The sequence below is a fragment of the Lepidochelys olivacea genome, assembly GCF_965140295.1.
Source record: "Lepidochelys olivacea isolate rLepOli2 genome assembly, chromosome: 23".
In the NCBI taxonomy this organism is placed as follows: Eukaryota; Metazoa; Chordata; order Testudines; family Cheloniidae; genus Lepidochelys; species Lepidochelys olivacea.
In genome coordinates this window covers 6061582-6078146 of record NC_140433.1, presented here as the reverse complement: position 1 = coordinate 6078146, position 16565 = coordinate 6061582, and the positions used below count along the sequence as shown (strand labels likewise).

General features: G+C 59.6%; 2 protein-coding genes across 2 annotated transcripts in view; both read left to right on the top strand.

Annotated features, from left to right (window-relative positions):
* Positions 1-16565, top strand: part of LOC311511711 (peptidoglycan-recognition protein 2-like) — a 253171-nt gene that overhangs the window by 11793 nt on the left and 224813 nt on the right. The gene's annotated exons all lie outside the window — the stretch shown is intronic.
* Positions 1857-16025, top strand: GIPR (gastric inhibitory polypeptide receptor). Its single transcript, XM_084612972.1, has 13 exons — positions 1857-2008; positions 2832-2931; positions 3944-4051; positions 4436-4557; positions 4943-5046; positions 5792-5948; positions 6678-6837; positions 7470-7530; positions 8926-8995; positions 9563-9651; positions 12350-12488; positions 12923-12964; positions 14770-16025. Exons 1-13 carry the CDS (start codon positions 1952-1954, stop codon positions 15136-15138), a joined length of 1578 nt encoding a protein of 525 aa, XP_084469098.1. The 5' UTR covers positions 1857-1951; the 3' UTR covers positions 15139-16025.

The following is a 16565-nucleotide window of genomic DNA, read 5'->3' as shown; positions in this document are numbered from 1 at the left end:
GCTGGAGGAGTCAGCTCTGCAAGGGCCGCCTCCTTTGAGGTGCAAAGCCCCAGGGCGTCTGGGGCGGTTCTGAGCTCGTCCAGCTGGCGCTGGACACCGTACCAATTTCCCAGCACAGCTACCCCCGAAAAGGGCTAGGCAAAGCTGGCCAGGCAGCAACCCTCACTCAGGCTGTAGGGGATTGTGCCTTGGCTGCTGAAGGGTGAGGGTTCAAATCTCCATCCCCCACACACTTGTGGGTCTGACACTGTCTGGATTTCCTCTGGGATTCATTTTTCTAGCATTATTTCCAGGCCTTTGCCAAGAGGCAGGGTTGTTACAGGACAAGACCAGTGGGAATTTGCTACTCAATTAATTAGACCCCTCTCAGAGCCAGGGACAGAACCCAGGTGTCCTGACTCCCAGCCCTCCCGCTCCAACCAGTGGACCCCAGAGCCCGGGACAGAATCCAGGAGTCCTGACTCCCAGGCCCAACCACGGGCCCCATCCGCCAGTACTAGGGAAGAAGTAAGACAAGTGGCCTAGAAGGAGATGTTCCCCTGGACCTGCCCCCCAGGTCAGCCCCGTCAGGCTAACAATGCCTTGGGAGCGCGAAGAAGCCAGGGAAGGGTTTGCACGGGGAAGCTGAGGTCTGGCGAACTCAGGACTGGGATGGGCTTATCGGCTTGGGAGCTGAGGGAGCTTCTGGCCCATGCGGCGGGGGGGGGGGGGCAGAAGGGAGGGTTGGTCGGGGACAGTGATGCCAGGCTGGGGTTGGCTCTTTCTTTAGGCCTGCGTCCCCCCACAGGGAGCTGGGGGGAGAGAGCAGCTTTCCGCTCTGGGGCCCCAGGGCCCCCCAGCACCATGGAAACCATGGTTACATCAACGCCATCCACTCTGGGGCAAAGACCCTCTGGTCTCTTGTTGGGGCAGCGGAGGGGAGCGGCACCGGGGGCTGGGGGTCAATGGCCCATCGACACCTCCCAATCGGTGTGAGCTTCCCTGGCACCAGGAAACGCAGCTGTTCCGAGAAGGGTGCGGGTGGGTAACGAAATTCCTGCCTGCTGCAGTTTCAACAGGAGACAAGAGTCTTCGCATCCTGTCCTCAACTGGGCTGCAGGACAGCGGTTGAGCAGCTCCTGTGCCCCACCCCAGAGGTGGCTGCATCTCAGGAACCTTATTAGGGTGACCAGATAGCAAGTGTGAAAAATCGGGACACTTTTTTTTTGGGGGGGGGGGCATAGTTGCCTATATAAGACAAAGCCCCTTATATCGGGATGGTCCTCCGAAACCCTATAGACTGGGAGGAAAACCCCTTATTGTTGCCCCCTGTAGAAGCGGCCTGCTCCCCTGCCCCCAGGCCTGTCTGTGGACAGTGTACTGGAGACACTTCCCTGCCCCGATCTCCCTCCCTCCGGGGAGCTTCCTCCCACTGTCAGGTCTCAGGCGCTGTATTTATCCCGGGCTCCCTGCTGAACCTCCCACCCGCCCGAACCCGGCTCACTCCGTCAGGGCCCTGGATCGCAGCAGGACGACACGTCTAATGTGCCCTATAAATAGTCCCTTCCCACCAGCTGCTGCTGCCTGCAGGTTCTCACGGGAACCAGGTCCTGCTCAGGAGGGCGGGGGGAAGCAGAGGGGGTGAGAGCCCTGCTTGAGGGTGGGATCTATCTGTGTCCATCCCCGTGGCATCAGATCCCTCTGCTTGAGGGCCGGGAGGGCAGAGCTCCCGGCTTTTCCGATGGGAGATCTGTTGGAGAGGGGGACAGGTGCCCTGGCCTCTGCTCTGCAGTTGAGACCAGCAGGGAGCCCCATTGCCAATCCATCCCTGGGTTGGCTGCTTCTCCCTAGGGCGCCTCTCCCCGGGTGCACCCCAGCTCCGCTGGAGAGGGACAGAGACAGCTGCCAGCGCCTGCAGGATCCCTGAGCCGGATGCCGCTCGCTGGCCTCATGTCTGCACTGCCGCCGAAGCATGTGGAAGCCTCTTACTCTCTTCCTGCTGCTTGCGACGCTCCAGGGAACAGTGGAGGTGAGACTGTGCCCCAGTGCCCCCCCCCACGGCTGGCGCTCAGCTCAGTGCCCCCCCCAGGCAGCACCTCAGACCCCCGTTGTTCCATCTCAGTTCCCACCGCAGCTGGGAGAGGCGGCCCACAGCCAGCTCCTGCCCCACTCCCCACAGCTCCCCCTACAGGGTGAGACCGAGGCTGGAGTAGCTGGGAGCTCCCCCGCCGCCAGCGCCCCCCCGCCCCACAGTGCCCCCTGCTGGGAGAGGCCGGGGTCAGCGTAGCCGGGAGCTCCCCGCACATCCAGCTCCTGCCCCACTCCCCACAGCTCCCCCTACAGGGTGAGACCGAGGCTGGAGTAGCTGGGAGCTCCCCCGCCGCCAGCGCCCCCCCGCCCCACAGTGCCCCCTGCTGGGAGAGGCCGGGGCCAGCGTAGCTGGGAGCTCCCCGCACATCCAGCTCCTGCCCCGCTCCCCACAGCTCCCCCTACAGGGTGAGACCGAGGCTGGAGTAGCTGGGAGCTCCCCCGCCGCCAGCGCCCCCCCGCCCCACAGTGCCCCCTGCTGGGAGAGGCCGGGGCCAGCGTAGCTGGGAGCTCCCCGCACATCCAGCTCCTGCCCCGCTCCCCACAGCTCCCCCTACAGGGTGAGACCGAGGCTGGAGTAGCTGGGAGCTCCCCCGCCGCCAGCGCCCCCCCGCCCCACAGCGCCCCCTGCTGGGAGAGGCTGGGACTGGAGTATCCAGGAATTGTATTTTCCCCCACGTGAGCCCTTGGGCTGCAGTCTATTCAGGGGAACAGGGACCCGGCTGCGCCCCGAGCCCTTTGCCCTGACTCCAATCCCGTTGCAGGCGGGCTCCTCAGAGAAGTCAGCCAAGGATACATTTGCGGCCTGGAGGCAGTACCAGCAGGACTGTGAGCGCAGCATGGCCGAGGAGCCGTATCCCGCAGGTGAGAGGAGCGGGTTGTTCCTCCTGGGCTGGGGCTGGGGTGGGGGCCAGCGGGTCTCATGAATGCACCTGGCACTCGCTCATGCATCCCAGCTCCTCCTCTCGGCACGTGCTGCCATGTTTGCGAACCCACGTTGTGTGTGCTTCCATGGGATAGTGTGCTGGTGTGACCCACGTGCATGCCTGAGTGTCGCGTCTGTGTGTGTACCCTCTTTTGCGTGTGCACGCGTGTGGCTGGCATGTGCCTGGGGGAGCTGCCTGGATGGGGATGGCTGTGCAAGTGCGTTTCTATGCGTGTGTGTGATTTGTGTGTGTCTGTGTGTGCAGAGGCGTTTGTGGGTGTGTGGTTTGCACACCTGCATGTGATTTGCACGTGTCTGTGTTTGCAGAGGGAAGTTTGTGTGTGTGAGTTGCACACGTGCACATGATTTGCACATATTTGTGTAGGTGAGTTTGTGTGTGTGGTTTACACACGTGCGCGTGACTCACAGGCGCTGACTGTGGTTTTTCCCGGTGGGTGCTCTGCCCCCACTCCGCCCGGAGGCCCCGCCCTCACTTGGCCTCTTCCTCCGTGACCCCCTCTCCCTCCACCTCTTCCCGCCCCTGCTCTGCCCCTTTCCCGGAGGTCCCCCCTCCCGCCACTCGCTCCTTTCTGCCCCCCAACCTGAGTGCCTCCCGCCAGCTACTTGCTGATTCGCGGCTGGCCCCTGTGCCTGCTGAACAGCTGATCAATGGCCAGCTCCCGGGCCAGAGCCACTGTGGCTGGTGGGTGCTGACCCCTGGTTTTTTTCTGTGGGTGCTTGAGCCCCGGGGCACCCCCGGAGTTGGCGCCTATGGCGTGACTTGCCCATGTCTGTGGTCGTTTAGGCCCGCTTGCCGTGCATGGGTCACACATGTGTGAATGTGATTTGCACATGTGCGGCTGCGGCTGCCCAGGCCTCCGTGCCTGGCGTTTGCCCGGCTCTGTGACGTGCGAGTCTTTTAAACAGCCTCTTATCTTCGTCCCCTCCCAGGCCTGGTGTGTAACCGGACCTTCGACATGTACGCCTGCTGGAGGGACACGCTGCCCAACACCACCGCCATGGTGCCCTGCCCATGGTACCTGCCCTGGCATCACCACGGTAAATATCCCTTCCTCCGGGGCTCCTTGCAGCCACACTCTCTTCCCCGCCCACCCCCTCGGGCCGCCTGCTGGGACCTGCCTCCTGGGTGGAAGCCATCCCTGAGCTACGGGGCCCGATGCTGATCTTAGCTACATGCTGGTGGGGCTCCAGGGTAGGGGCCTGGGGCTGCTTTGCAGAGGGCCAGGCCTGCGGGTGTCAGCTCCGAGCTCAGGCCCACGCAGGGTATGGGGATGTTAACCTTTGCGTCCCCACACCCCCATTACGGAGGCTGCAGGGGCCACTTTAAGGGCAGGGCGGGGGACCTCTGTGGGCGGTGGTGGCATGGCTGTGGCTGACCCGCCCCGCCTGCCACTTGGCTCCCTCTGGTCTCCTCCCCGGCAGTTCGTGGCGGGTTCGTAATGCGGCTCTGCGGCCCGGCTGGCCAGTGGGTGACGGACGAGTCGGGGCTGCCCTGGAGGGACCACTCGCAGTGCGAGGATCTCAGCACAGAACACCCCTTCCAGGTCAGTGCCCCTGCCAGCCACAGGCTGCTTCCCAGCCTGGCTCTCAGTCCTCCAGTCCCAGCTCCCCAGCTACACGGCTTTCTCTCCTGCTGCTCCCAACCCAGCCTCCAGCTCCCTCCTGAGCCAGATTCCCTCCGAGCTCCTGCTGGCTCTGTCCCTCCAGCGCCGGAGGGATCTGTTGGCTGGATGCGGCGCTGGACGGAAGGAGCCGGCACCTGGGGCCCCGCTCTCAGTTTGCAGATCAATGCCTGTGCCAGTCCCTGATTGTCCCAGCAGGGGGCGCCCTCCCCTGTAAATGCTCCGAGTGGCCGGGGTGGGGCGGAGGGAGGGGTCGAAGGAAGGGGCAAGGAGCCTGGACCTGACCCTCCGCCGCGTCCCTTTGCAGAAGCAGGTGCGGCTCCTGGAGCAGTTCCGGCTGATGTACACTGTGGGCTACTCCCTCTCGCTGGTCTCTCTGCTGCTCGCCCTGGTGCTGCTCCTGGCTTTCAGGTATGGCAGAGCCGATGGGCATGATGGAGTTCATGCTCCAGATCCTGATGTCAGTGGCTCTTGAGGAAGTGCAGATGGTCATGCACTGAGGTCATTCGGGATTTGCACCCAGGTCGCAGGGCAGGGTACGGACCCATTGGGTTTCATTTGTACTGTCTGCCTAGTAAAAAAGCAAGTTTCCTTTAGTGATGAAGGGCCTGATCCTGGATTTGGGCCTGATGGGGTGCCGGTCCCCAGTCTGACACTCCCTTTACTGGAGGAGTCACTCCTGTTTGACGCTCCATTTGCTCTTGGTTTGCTCCGTGTGGATGGGGCGCATGGAGTCGGGCCTGCAGAGTTGCCCAGTATAAAACCGGAGTGAGCGAGACTGGGATCAGGCCTGGATGGCTCCTCTTGATTTTTAGTTACTGGGGCTGTCCGTTTCTGGCGTTGGCCAGTTTCACTCCTGCTTAGTCGGCGTCATGCCCAGGGCCCCAGCGCTGGGTTACGTGATGCACAGAGCCCGGCGCTGTGCAGTCCAGCTGTCTTCATACGCTGGCTCAGTGCTTGTGCACGGCTCCCTCGAGGGCTGGCTGCACGGCTCCCTCGGCGTAAGGGCCCGGCCCGGGGTCAGTGCCCGGTGAGGCTTGCAGGGGCTCGGTGTAGACGGCCACAGCTGATTCGTTTCAATGCTGGAGTGCAGCTGCCCATGCAGCCCTAGGCAGCCCCCCCACCCCCCTGACTGGTGGTCCCACCCCCTCTGCAGGAAGCTGAGGTGTACCCGCAACTACATCCACGTGAACCTCTTCCTCTCGTTCATGCTGCGGGCCGTCTCCATCCTCACCCGGGACGCCCTGCTCCGCGTGCGCTTCTCCAAGGACCTGCAGCACGAAGGGGAGCTCTTCCATCTCCTCGGAGACCAGGTACTGCCCGGCCCTGGGCATGGCTCCAGCAGCTTCACTCCCAGAGGGGGCCGATCCAGCCAGCTGAGCCCCTTTCTGACCCTGGGGAGGTGGGGCTGGGGGGAATCCCTACCTCCAAGCAGGGCACTGCAGGGAGCACCCCGTACATCGGGGGTGAAAGCCCGGGGACCCCCAAGATCAGCAGCTAGGCAGTCTGGGCCATATCCCAGCTGGCTTAAATCAGCATTGAAATTCCTGGAGCCGCGTCAGCTGTGATCCAGCCCCAGTGGAGCTCTGGCCCGTTTACACCAGCTGGGGACCTGGCCCCAGGCTGACCCACTCCCAACAGGCACCGTGGGCAGTGGGGTTAGGCGTGGGATCAGCGAGGTAATCCAGGGGTGGGAGGGATCCACCTGCGTATCCGTAGAGTGTCCCCACCACAGAGGAAGGGGAATTACTCTGAACGATGGGACGAAAGGCAGTATAGGGAAACTGAGGCTGGATTCTGGGCAAAGCTTCCTGACTCGAAAATCTGTGGGGCAGGGGAGTTGCTCCCCAGAGGAAGGGCTGGGAGCCCATCCCATGGGAATCTGGGCCAAGCCATGGGGGGACTGACTGTAGGGGACGCCCCTGCCCCGAGCGAGGATGGGCTGGCTGTGACCTGACGGGGCTCCTCCATCCGCCACCCTCCAGCATTCCCATCTCTCCCTCCCTCTCTCTGCTCCTCTCCCCGCTTCCCCGGGAGCTCAGGCTGCTGCCGGCTGCCGCCTGGCTCAGGTCCTGACCCAGTACTGCGTGGGGGCCAACTACTACTGGCTGCTGGTGGAAGGACTCTACCTCCGCAACCTGCTTGTGCTGATGGCCATCTCGGAGGAGAGCTGCTTTGTGGGCTACCTGCTTGTCGGATGGGGTGAGTGGGGCCGCGCGGGCACGGCCGGGAAGGGGCGTGGCGGAGGTACTGCAGTGCTGGCCGGGACATAGGAAGACCCCTCTGGTGATCCTAGGCCAGTGGCGGCCAGCCCGCGTTGCTTCCCACGGCTCCCGTTGGCCGGGAACAGCAAACCGCAGCCACTGAGAGCTGCGGGCGGCCATGCCTGCGGACGGTCAATGTAAACAACTGTCTCACGGCCCGCCAGTGGATGACCCTGATGGGCCGCGAGTGGTCCGTGGGATGCGGGTTGCCCACCACTGCCCTAGGCAGCGCAGGCTGGGAGCTGGAAAGGACCCCAGGGTACGTCTGCATCCGGCAGCCCCCTGAAAGAATCCCCTTTAGATGCTTGCCCCAGCCTGGCCCCGCTCCACTGCCAAGGGCAGCGTGGGACTCCACCCACAACTCCTGTGGTGTTTCACAGCAGGTCGAGGCATCCCGGTGGGTAACGCGCCGGAGTCCTGTCTCCACTAGCACTCGTACCCGTGGCAGAGATGCACCCACCGGAGAGGAGAGGGAAAATCCTAGAGTGCATGACGCTGTACACAGGGGGAAATCTCGCGGGTGGGGCTGGAGAACAAAACCCTAACTGCTGCGTCTGTCTGTCCATCTAGGAGCCCCCATCCTGTTTGTCATTCCCTGGGTGATCATCAGATACCTCTATGAAAACAACCAGTAAGTCCGGTCAGCGAAATCTCTCCAGCTTGGGGTCCAGCACAGAAAGAAAGTGCTTGGAAATCCTCAAACTTGGGGTGACCTTGTCAGAGGAGTCTCTGGGGAGCAGGGCGGGAAACGAGGGGTTTGGTGCCAGGAAACATTTTGAGGGGAAAAGTTTAAAAATCCGTTTTTTGTTTTCTTCAAAAACGTCCAGGTTTTCGTCGAAAATCCAAACCCTGATGTTTAAAAAAGGAACGAGCTTAGGATTTCAGCCAAAATTTCTCAGCCTTCAGTTGCCAAAAACACGAGGGGGGAAATTGGCTAAAAACGAATATTTCCATTTTGATGGAAAAGTCACGTCTTGTCCAAAACCCCATGTCGACTCAAACGCCCTGAGCGACTCCAGCCCAAGACGGGCGCCGGTTTCCCCACCCCTGCTCCACACCCATGTAAACGTGAGCGTATGACCTCGCTGCATTTACAGCACTTTGCGACCCCAGCTCCACACGTGAGCGTCGCTTGGAGGGCTTGACCCAGCCATCTCTGGTGTCTCAGCGAACGGGCTAATTCTGCTAGTCAGCACGAGTAACAGGTCCGAGGCTCTTACGTGCTCCAGCCAGGGGTTCTCGACCTTTTTCTTGCAGTCCTGCATGGCGGGACTTCGGCTTTCTGCCCCGGGTCCTAATGAGTCAAATGCTGACCATGCTTGGCGGACCCCCTGAAACCTGGTTGAGAACCACTGGCTCCAGCCACCTGATTTCCCCCCTCCCCCCGGTGGATTCTGGATTTGGGGTTTTTTAGTCTCCTTCCTCTGAAGCATCATGTAGACAGCTGGCAATGGGACCCTGGACTGGGTGGCTCAGGGCGACGCCGAGAATTCCCTCGCAGGTGCTTGGCTGGCTGGTTCTTGATCAGAGTCGGATTTGGGCTGTGGAAGGAATTTGCCCCCAGGTCAGACTGGCTGTGGCCTTGGGAGACTTTTTCCCCTTCCTGTGCAGTGTGCGGTATGGATTGCCCAATCAGTCCCCTGACATTGGCTGGGCCCCCATGCCCATCGGTCCCTGCTGTTCTCTGCCTGTGGCCCATGAGCATTTAGTCTCCTGGGGGCTGTAATACTTTGATCTAACGCATGTTGTCGGGCTTGGGGTGGGGGCAGCTGGGTGGGGTTTAGTGGTGGGTGCTCACAGAAGCTCAGGCCGGATGATCTGGTGGCCCTTTCTGTCCTTAAATTCTTTGGCACTGGTGGGGAGCAAAGGCCGGCCCTCAGCGGATCTGGGTCACAGACAGAACTGTGCTCACAGGGGGAGAGAGAAGATTGGTGCCACTTGGAAGGCTGCTAAGTCCCTGTCACCACCCTACCTGGCTGTGCAGGTTCCTCCCTCCCAGCCAGTTTGATGTGAGTTGGTTTTCCAGGTGCTGGGAGAGAAATGATAACATGGCCTATTGGTGGATTATCCGCTGCCCCATCCTGCTGGCCATCCTGGTGAGTTACAAACACCCACTGTTCTTCAGACAGCCAAGAGGCAGCTACTCCAGTCCTGGTCTCGCCCAGCAGGGGGTGCTGTGGGGAAGGGGGAGGGCGCTGGCTGTGGGGGGAACTTCTGGCTTCTCCATTCCCAGTCTCACCCAGGAGGGGGCGCTGTGGGGAGCAAGGTGAGGGCTCTGGCTGTGAGGAGAGCTCCCGGCTACTCCAGTCCTGGTCTCGCCCAGCAGGGGGTGCTGTGGGGAAGGGGGAGGGCGCTGGCTGTGGGGGGAACTTCTGGCTTCTCCATTCCCAGTCTCACCCAGGAGGGGGCGCTGTGGGGAGCAAGGTGAGGGCTCTGGCTGTGAGGAGAGCTCCCGGCTACTCCAGTCCTGGTCTCGCCCAGCACACGGCGCTATGGGGTGCGGGGTGGGAACGCTGGCACCTGGGGGGTGATGCTTTCTCCTCCCCATGTATAAAGAACCACTGTCCCTCCCCTATGGAAACACCAGCCCTGCTTCAGGGGCTCCCAGCCCATCCCCAGGGCAGAGGGTACCAGTGGGGAGTAACTTACTCTCTCTCCCCCAGGTTAACTTTGTCATATTTGTCCGCATCATTAAGATCCTGGTCTCCAAACTCCGGGCTCACCAGATGCGCTACACGGACTACAAGTTGAGGTAGGCAGGGGCTACCCCTTGCGGCGCCCCCCGCTGGGCGCCCTGGCTCCCTGCAGCAGCATTGACTCTGGCTCTTAGATCTGGCAAGCTAAGTGAGGTGGTACCACTTGCAGTGGGACAAATCCAGGGAACAGGGCAAGGGCTCACTAGGGACACGCTTCTCCGGCAGTCAGTGCTGGCCTCAATGTCCCAGTGGGGCACTAGGGGGCGCTGTGCTGCAGAGTGGGGTGGGGGCTCACTCGGGGCACTCTCCCCTCGCAGTCAGTACTGACCCCAGGGTTCCAGTGGGGCACTAGGGGGCGCTGTGCTGCAGAGTGGGGTGGGGGCTCACTCGGGGCACTCTCCCCTCGCAGTCAGTACTGACCCCAGGGTTCCAGTGGGGCACTAGGGGGCGCTGTGCTGCAGAGTGGGGTGGGGGCTCACTCGGGGCACTCTCCCCTCGCAGTCAGTACTGACCCCAGGGTTCCAGTGGGGCACTAGGGGGCGCTGTGCTGCAGAGTGGGGTGGGGGCTCACTCGGGGCACTCTCCCCTCGCAGTCAGTACTGACCCCAGGGTTCCAGTGGGGCACTAGGGGGCGCTGTGCTGCAGAGTGGGGTGGGGGCTCACAAGGGGACACTTGTGATGGGATCCCCGTGGTACAACCTGGACCTGTGGGACCGTGGTGCCCCCTTAACTGTCCACCCAGCAGTGTCACACAAAGCTATGCCAGTGGCAAACAGCAAAACCCCTCCAGGCATCGTGATCACCCAGCCACCAGCCTGTGGAGCCTACACCCAACCAAACTGCATGAATGCTCCCTGTGCCACTCATGAATCCTACAGAGAGAGGCACCAGCCAGTCACCCCAGCCTGGCACTCTGGAAATATACCAGCTCAAGACGCCCTTGGACAGTGCAAACTCATTAATTAGTTCGCCACTTGGTCAAAGGAAAGTGGCCAAGCACCAGCCTTTGTAATCTGAGCTGAGATTTCCCGAGCACTTCAACCGAAAGCACACTGTTCTAGGTAAAATATAAAACAGATTTTTTAACTATAGAAAGACAGATTTTAAATTATTATAGGTAGCAGGCAGAGAGATCCAAGTTGGTTACCTAAGAAATAAAAATAGAAACGCAGTCTAAATTCGAACTTTAACAAACTACGCAGGATTTGAATCAAACAGTGTCTCTTGATTCAACCCTAACAGATGTTACAGGCAGTTCACAGCTCCTCAATACAAAGACTGGGTTCCCTTCCAGCCTGGGACCAATCTCCCCAGTTCAAAGTCTTTGTCTTCCAGACGATTTTCCAGGTGTTGAGATGAGGGGAGCGGGGGAAGAGGCCAAGTGACGATGTCACTGTCCCTCTTTTACACTTTCTTCCAGCTGTCCCTTCTGTGACATTGGGGTCAGACAGTCTCCTTTGAGTACATCAGTGGTTTTCAACCTTTCCAGACTTTATACCCCTTTCAGGAGTCTGATTGGTCTTGCGTTCTCCAAGTTTCACCTCACTTAAAAGCTGCTTGCTTACAAATTCAGACCTAAAAATACAGAAGTGTCACAGCACACTAATACTGACAAATTGCTGACTTTCTCCTTTTTACCAGACAATTATCAAATAAATCCGCTGGAATATAAATATTGTACTTACATTTCAGGGTGTAGTACATAGAGCAGTAGAAACAAGTCCGTCATCTGTATGAAATTTTAGTTGGTGCTGACTTTGCTCGCACTTTTTGTGTAGCCTGTTGTAAAATGAGGCAAACATCTCGATGAGTTGATGGACCCCTGGAAAGCTGTGCGTGCCCCCAGGGGTACATGTGCCCCTGGTTGAGAACCACTGGCGTCAGGGCCGGATTAACTCTCCTGTGGGCCCCTGGATACAAGTCTTTTTCCTAATTTAAAACAAAATGAGCACAATTATGGCATCGAGGCTATTAACGCTAGACTAAACTTGCCTTTTAATGACCATAAAGCCGTTCTGTGGTTACATTTCAGTCTTAAAATATGTAGAATATAGTTAAGTTAATTCAAAATAGCCTATTTCTTACCTTAGAACCGCTTTGATATTAATTTCTTTCTGGGCGGGAGTTTGGGTGCAGGGGGGGGGCTCCAGGCTGGGGCAGAGTGTTGGGGTGCAGGAGAGGGTGAGGGATGCAGGCGCCAGCTGGGAGGTGCTTTTAAAATGATACCTCACAAGGCATTGCCCAAACACATCACAATCATCTCACAGTGGTGAATGTGGGGGTTCCAGGGTGCTGCTTTGAGGCACCGAGCGTCACAGCACTCTTCCCTGGCAGTCAGTGCTGGCACCAGGGGGGCACTATGGGGCACTGTGCTGCAGGGAGTGAGACAGGAGCTCAGTTCAGGGTGCTCTCCCTTCACAGACAGTGCTGACCCTATGCCCCAGTGGGGTGCGGGGGGGCGCCGTGCTGCAGGGAGCGGGGCGGGGGCTCAGCAGGGGGCGCCGTGCTGCAGGGAGGGGGGCGGGGGCTCAGCAGGGGGCGCCGTGCTGCAGGGAGAGGGGGGCGGGGGCTCAGCAGGGGGCGCCATGCTGCAGGGGGGGGCGGGGGCCCAGCAGGGGGCGCCGTGCTGCAGGGAGCGGGGCGGGGGCTCAGTTGGGGGCAGGGCTGGTTCCCTTGGCATTGTCCCCGGGGGATGGCTGTGGGGCTTGGCAGGGGGGCAATTCACTGCCCCGCTTCCCTATTGCTCTCTCCCAGGTTAGCCAAGTCGACACTGACCCTGATTCCACTGCTGGGCATCCATGAGGTGGTATTTGCCCTGGTGACGGAGGAGCAGGCCCAGGGCACGCTGCGCTACGTCAAGCTCTTCTTTGAGCTCTTCCTCAGCTCCTTCCAGGTAGGGAGCAGAGGCCCCCAGGGCTGGCGGGGTGGGGTCTGGGGCAGAGGGGTGCCGGGGCCACCCTGCCCCGGGGGGATGGGGGTGAGGGCACGGGATGCCCTACGCAGCAGCTGGGCTTCAGCTCTGGGGATTGTTTGCAGGTGCCCCCCTTAGCCCGAGGCCCTTAGCCAGAGATGTGTCCCCAGCATCCCCCACTCAAGCCATGTGGGGCGCTGTAGGGTCAGCCCTGCCCCATGGCACCCAGAGGCCTGCGGGGCACAGGTGCTGCTGGCTGAGTAGGGAGTCGGCTGAGGGCAGCTCTACGCTGAGCAGCCATGGGATCCTGCCTGGGCATGGAGTCCCCCAAAGGCAGCCACACCCCACCTCTCCACCCCTTGTGTCTCCCAGGGGAGCTGGGCCCAGCCCTGCCTTTATCTGCTCTTGTCTTGCAGGGTCTTCTGGTGAGCATCCTCTACTGCTTTGTCAACAAGGAGGTAGGTTCCCCCCGACACACCCCAACAGGGGCTAAGCCGTTTCTGATTCCCCTTAACCCTTCCCACGCCGCAGTGCCGGCTCCCGGGTGAAAGGGTGGGGGACAGCGCCCTTCCCAGAGAGTGGTGGGTGAGGGATCACGTGGTGCAGGCATGCCACGGGGAGCAGGCAGCAGAGCCGGGCTGGGGAGTGCAGGCAAGGCACTGCACAGGAGCTGATGCATTATTTATGGGGGGTAGAGGGGCTGGTGGTCTCAGTGATGACCCCTTTGCAGGGCTGAAGTGGATCTATTTTGTCCAGATCCTCAGCTGGTGTAAATAAGCAGAGCTCTGGTGAACTGCAAGGGAGCTCTGCTCATTTACACCAGCTGGGATCTGGCCCCGTTGACTCCAATGGAGCTACGGCCCATTGACTTGACTTTAGCAAAGCTTTTGACACGGTCTCCCGCAGTATTCTTGCCAGCAAGTTAAAGAAGTGTGGGCTGGATGAATGGATTATAAGGTGGATAGAAAGCTGGCTAAATCGTCGGGCTCAATAGGTAGCGATCAATGGCTCCATGTCTAGTTGGCAGCCGGTATCAAGCACAGTGCCCCAAGGGTCGGTCCCAGGGCCAGTTTTGTTCAATATCTTCATTAATGATCTGGAGGATGGTGTGGATTGCACTCTCAGCAAGTTTGCAGATGACACTAAACTGGGAGGAGAGGTAGATACGCTGGAGGGTAGGGATAGGATACAGAGGGCCCTAGACAAATTGGAGGATTGGGCCAAAAGAAATCTGATGAGGTTCAACAAGGACAAGGGCAGAATCCTGCACTTAGGACAGAAGAATCCCATGCACCACTACAGACTAGGGACCGAATGGCTCGGCAGCAGTTCTGCAGAAAAGGACCTGGGGTTACAGCGAACGAGAAGCTGGATATGAGTCAACAGTGTGCCCTTGTTGCCAAGAAGGCTAACAGCAGTTTGGGCTATATAAGTAGGAGCATTGCCAGCAGATTGAGGGACGTGATCATCCGCCTCTATTTGGCATTGGTGAGGCCTCATCTGGAGTACTGTGTCCAGTTTTGGGCCCCACACTACAAAAAGGATGTGGAAACATTGGAAAGAGTCCAGTGGAGGGCAACAAAAATGATTAGGGGTCTGGAGCACATGACTTAGGAGGAGAGGCTGAGGGAACTGGGATTATTTAGTCTGCAGAAGAGAAGAATGAGGGGGGATTTGATAGCTGCTTTCAACTACCTGAAAGGGGGTTCCAAAGAGGATGGATCTAGAGACTGTTCTCAGTGGTGACAGATGATAGAACAAGGAGCAATGGTCTCAAGTTGCAGTGTGGGAAGTTTAGGTTGGATATTAGGAAAAACTTTTTCACTAGAAGGGTGGTGAAGCACTGGAATGGGTTACCTAGGAAGGTGGTAGAATCTCCTTCCGTAGAGGTTTTTAAGGTCAGGCTTGATAAAGCCCTGGCTGGGATGATTTAGTTGGGGATTGGTCCTGCTTTGAGGAGGGGGTTGGACTAGATACCTCCTGAGGTCCCTTCCAACCCTGAGATTCCATGATTCTGTGACCCCAGCTGGGATCTGGCCTTTGATAGCGAACCCCTTTCTTTGCGTACAGCTCGCTCTCTCTCCATTTACAAGACACAGTGGGATATCAATATCACACCATCATTTAACCCCACACTGGTTTGTGTGAAGCCTCTTGCACTGCTATGGTCTCCCTCTGCCCCTCATGAACCAAGGGTCTCATCCCGTCCCCTGGGCATCAACTGACCCTCCCCTCCCACCTCCTTTTCTCTGCCCTGCTCCAGGTCCAGTCTGAGATCAGGAGAAAGTGGCAGAGGTGCCAGCTGAGTGCGGACCTGCTGGAGAAACATGGCCACAGCTGCAGCCACGGGCCGTCCTGCCACTGCCAGCACGGCAAGGCCTCTGAGGTGGGCTGCCCCCGGCGCCCCAGCCACCCGGGGAAGAGGGGGGCCGAGGCGGACTCCAACTGCAGCTCGGAGAACTCCATGGGTGGCTCCCAGCAGCATCGCCTCCCCTACGCCGGTACCATGGGCAGCAAATCCTACTGCTACATCCCGGTCCAGATGCAGCCAGCAGGCAGGCTGGGGGGCAAGGAGCTGCTCCCCGGTGCCAGGGAGTCTGGGGACAACAAGATCTCGGAGAGCTGTTGCTAAAATCAAACTCGGGGCCCTTCCCACCTGCTGGCCCAGGGGCCAGGAGAGAGGAGCCGGGTTGTGGACTCCTTCAGACTTTCCCGGCCTTGGGCAGGGGAGCAGTCACTGAACCACTAGGGATGGAGGGAAGGGGGTGTTGGGGGTGGGGCATGGTGCACAGGGTCTGCAGGACCAGCAAACCCCCACCACCTGGTATCCTTTCCGCAGGGCACAGTGCCCCCCTGGAGTGCCCGTGGACAAATGACGTGGGCGCATATGAGTCCACTGTGGCCCACAGCTGTTGCTGAGACTCTGGGGACATTCAGCTGGGGTCAGTGCAGAGGCATGTCTCCATGGGCCTGAGGTGAGCACACCCTCCAAGCCCCCTGGGAATCCAGCCCCCCACCACCCTTGCAGGAGCTGGCATAAGGGCCCTGCTCTCAACCTCCTGTGTAGAGGAGACTCAGGGCACAGCCAGAGATCACTGCACTGTGGCTATTCTCCACCCCCACACCGGGGCCCATAGTGAGTGGATCGGGGCATGGCCAGAAAGCACTGTGCTGTGGCTATTCTCTGCTCCTCCCCCCAGGCCTATAGGGGCAGATAGAGTATGGAGCTGGAATCCACTGTGCTGTAGATATCGGGCCCTTAGGACATGGAGCAGCAGTTAGATCACCTCTGAGGTCTACCTGACAGAGAATAGGGCCAGGCAGGGCCTAGAGAGTACATTGGAGCTTAAATCCACCTCCCGCCATCCTTGCCTCAAGTGCAGAGATGGGGAAACAGACCCCTGATATGTGTTCACCTGTTTTGAATGGTCTGTGGCTCTTGGCCTCGGTGACACCCTTTGGCAGCGAGTTCCACAGGTAAACTATGTGTGGTATTAAAAAAGCATTGATTTTCTTGTATGTGTTGCCTTTGAATTTGATGGGATTTGAACTCGCAGAGGCGTGGGGTGCTGCCTGTGTAAGTGCAAGGCTTATAGAGGTGAGTGGGAGGGGAATCCAACCCAAAGTGCTGGGGGCTGGTCACCAGTTTACCCCTGTCTCCTGCTGGACCAGGACGATTAGCTTATCTCGCCTGGTGTCCTATCCTCAGACAAGCAACGGGCAAGCCTGCGACCAGCCCCCACTCTATTCGTGTGCCGTACTCCAGAGCCTCAGACGTGGGGGCGGGTGTGTGGAAGAGCCTCCAGAAATTTCACCTGCCCCCGCGGTATTTAACGGAATAAAATGAAACCATGGCGACAGCGGCTCATTGCCACGGGCAGCAAAACTGCAGCAACAGGGCGTGGTGCTGCCTTCTAGCTCGCCCAAAAGGCAGGGGCTGCACACCTGGGCTGCTGGGCCATCTGATCTGGGTCAGGATGGGCCCTGCTGGCTTTCACCCGGTGGCTGGTGAGACAGAGGGAGGATACAAGGCCTGTTTCTGGCATCCTGGGGAGCTCC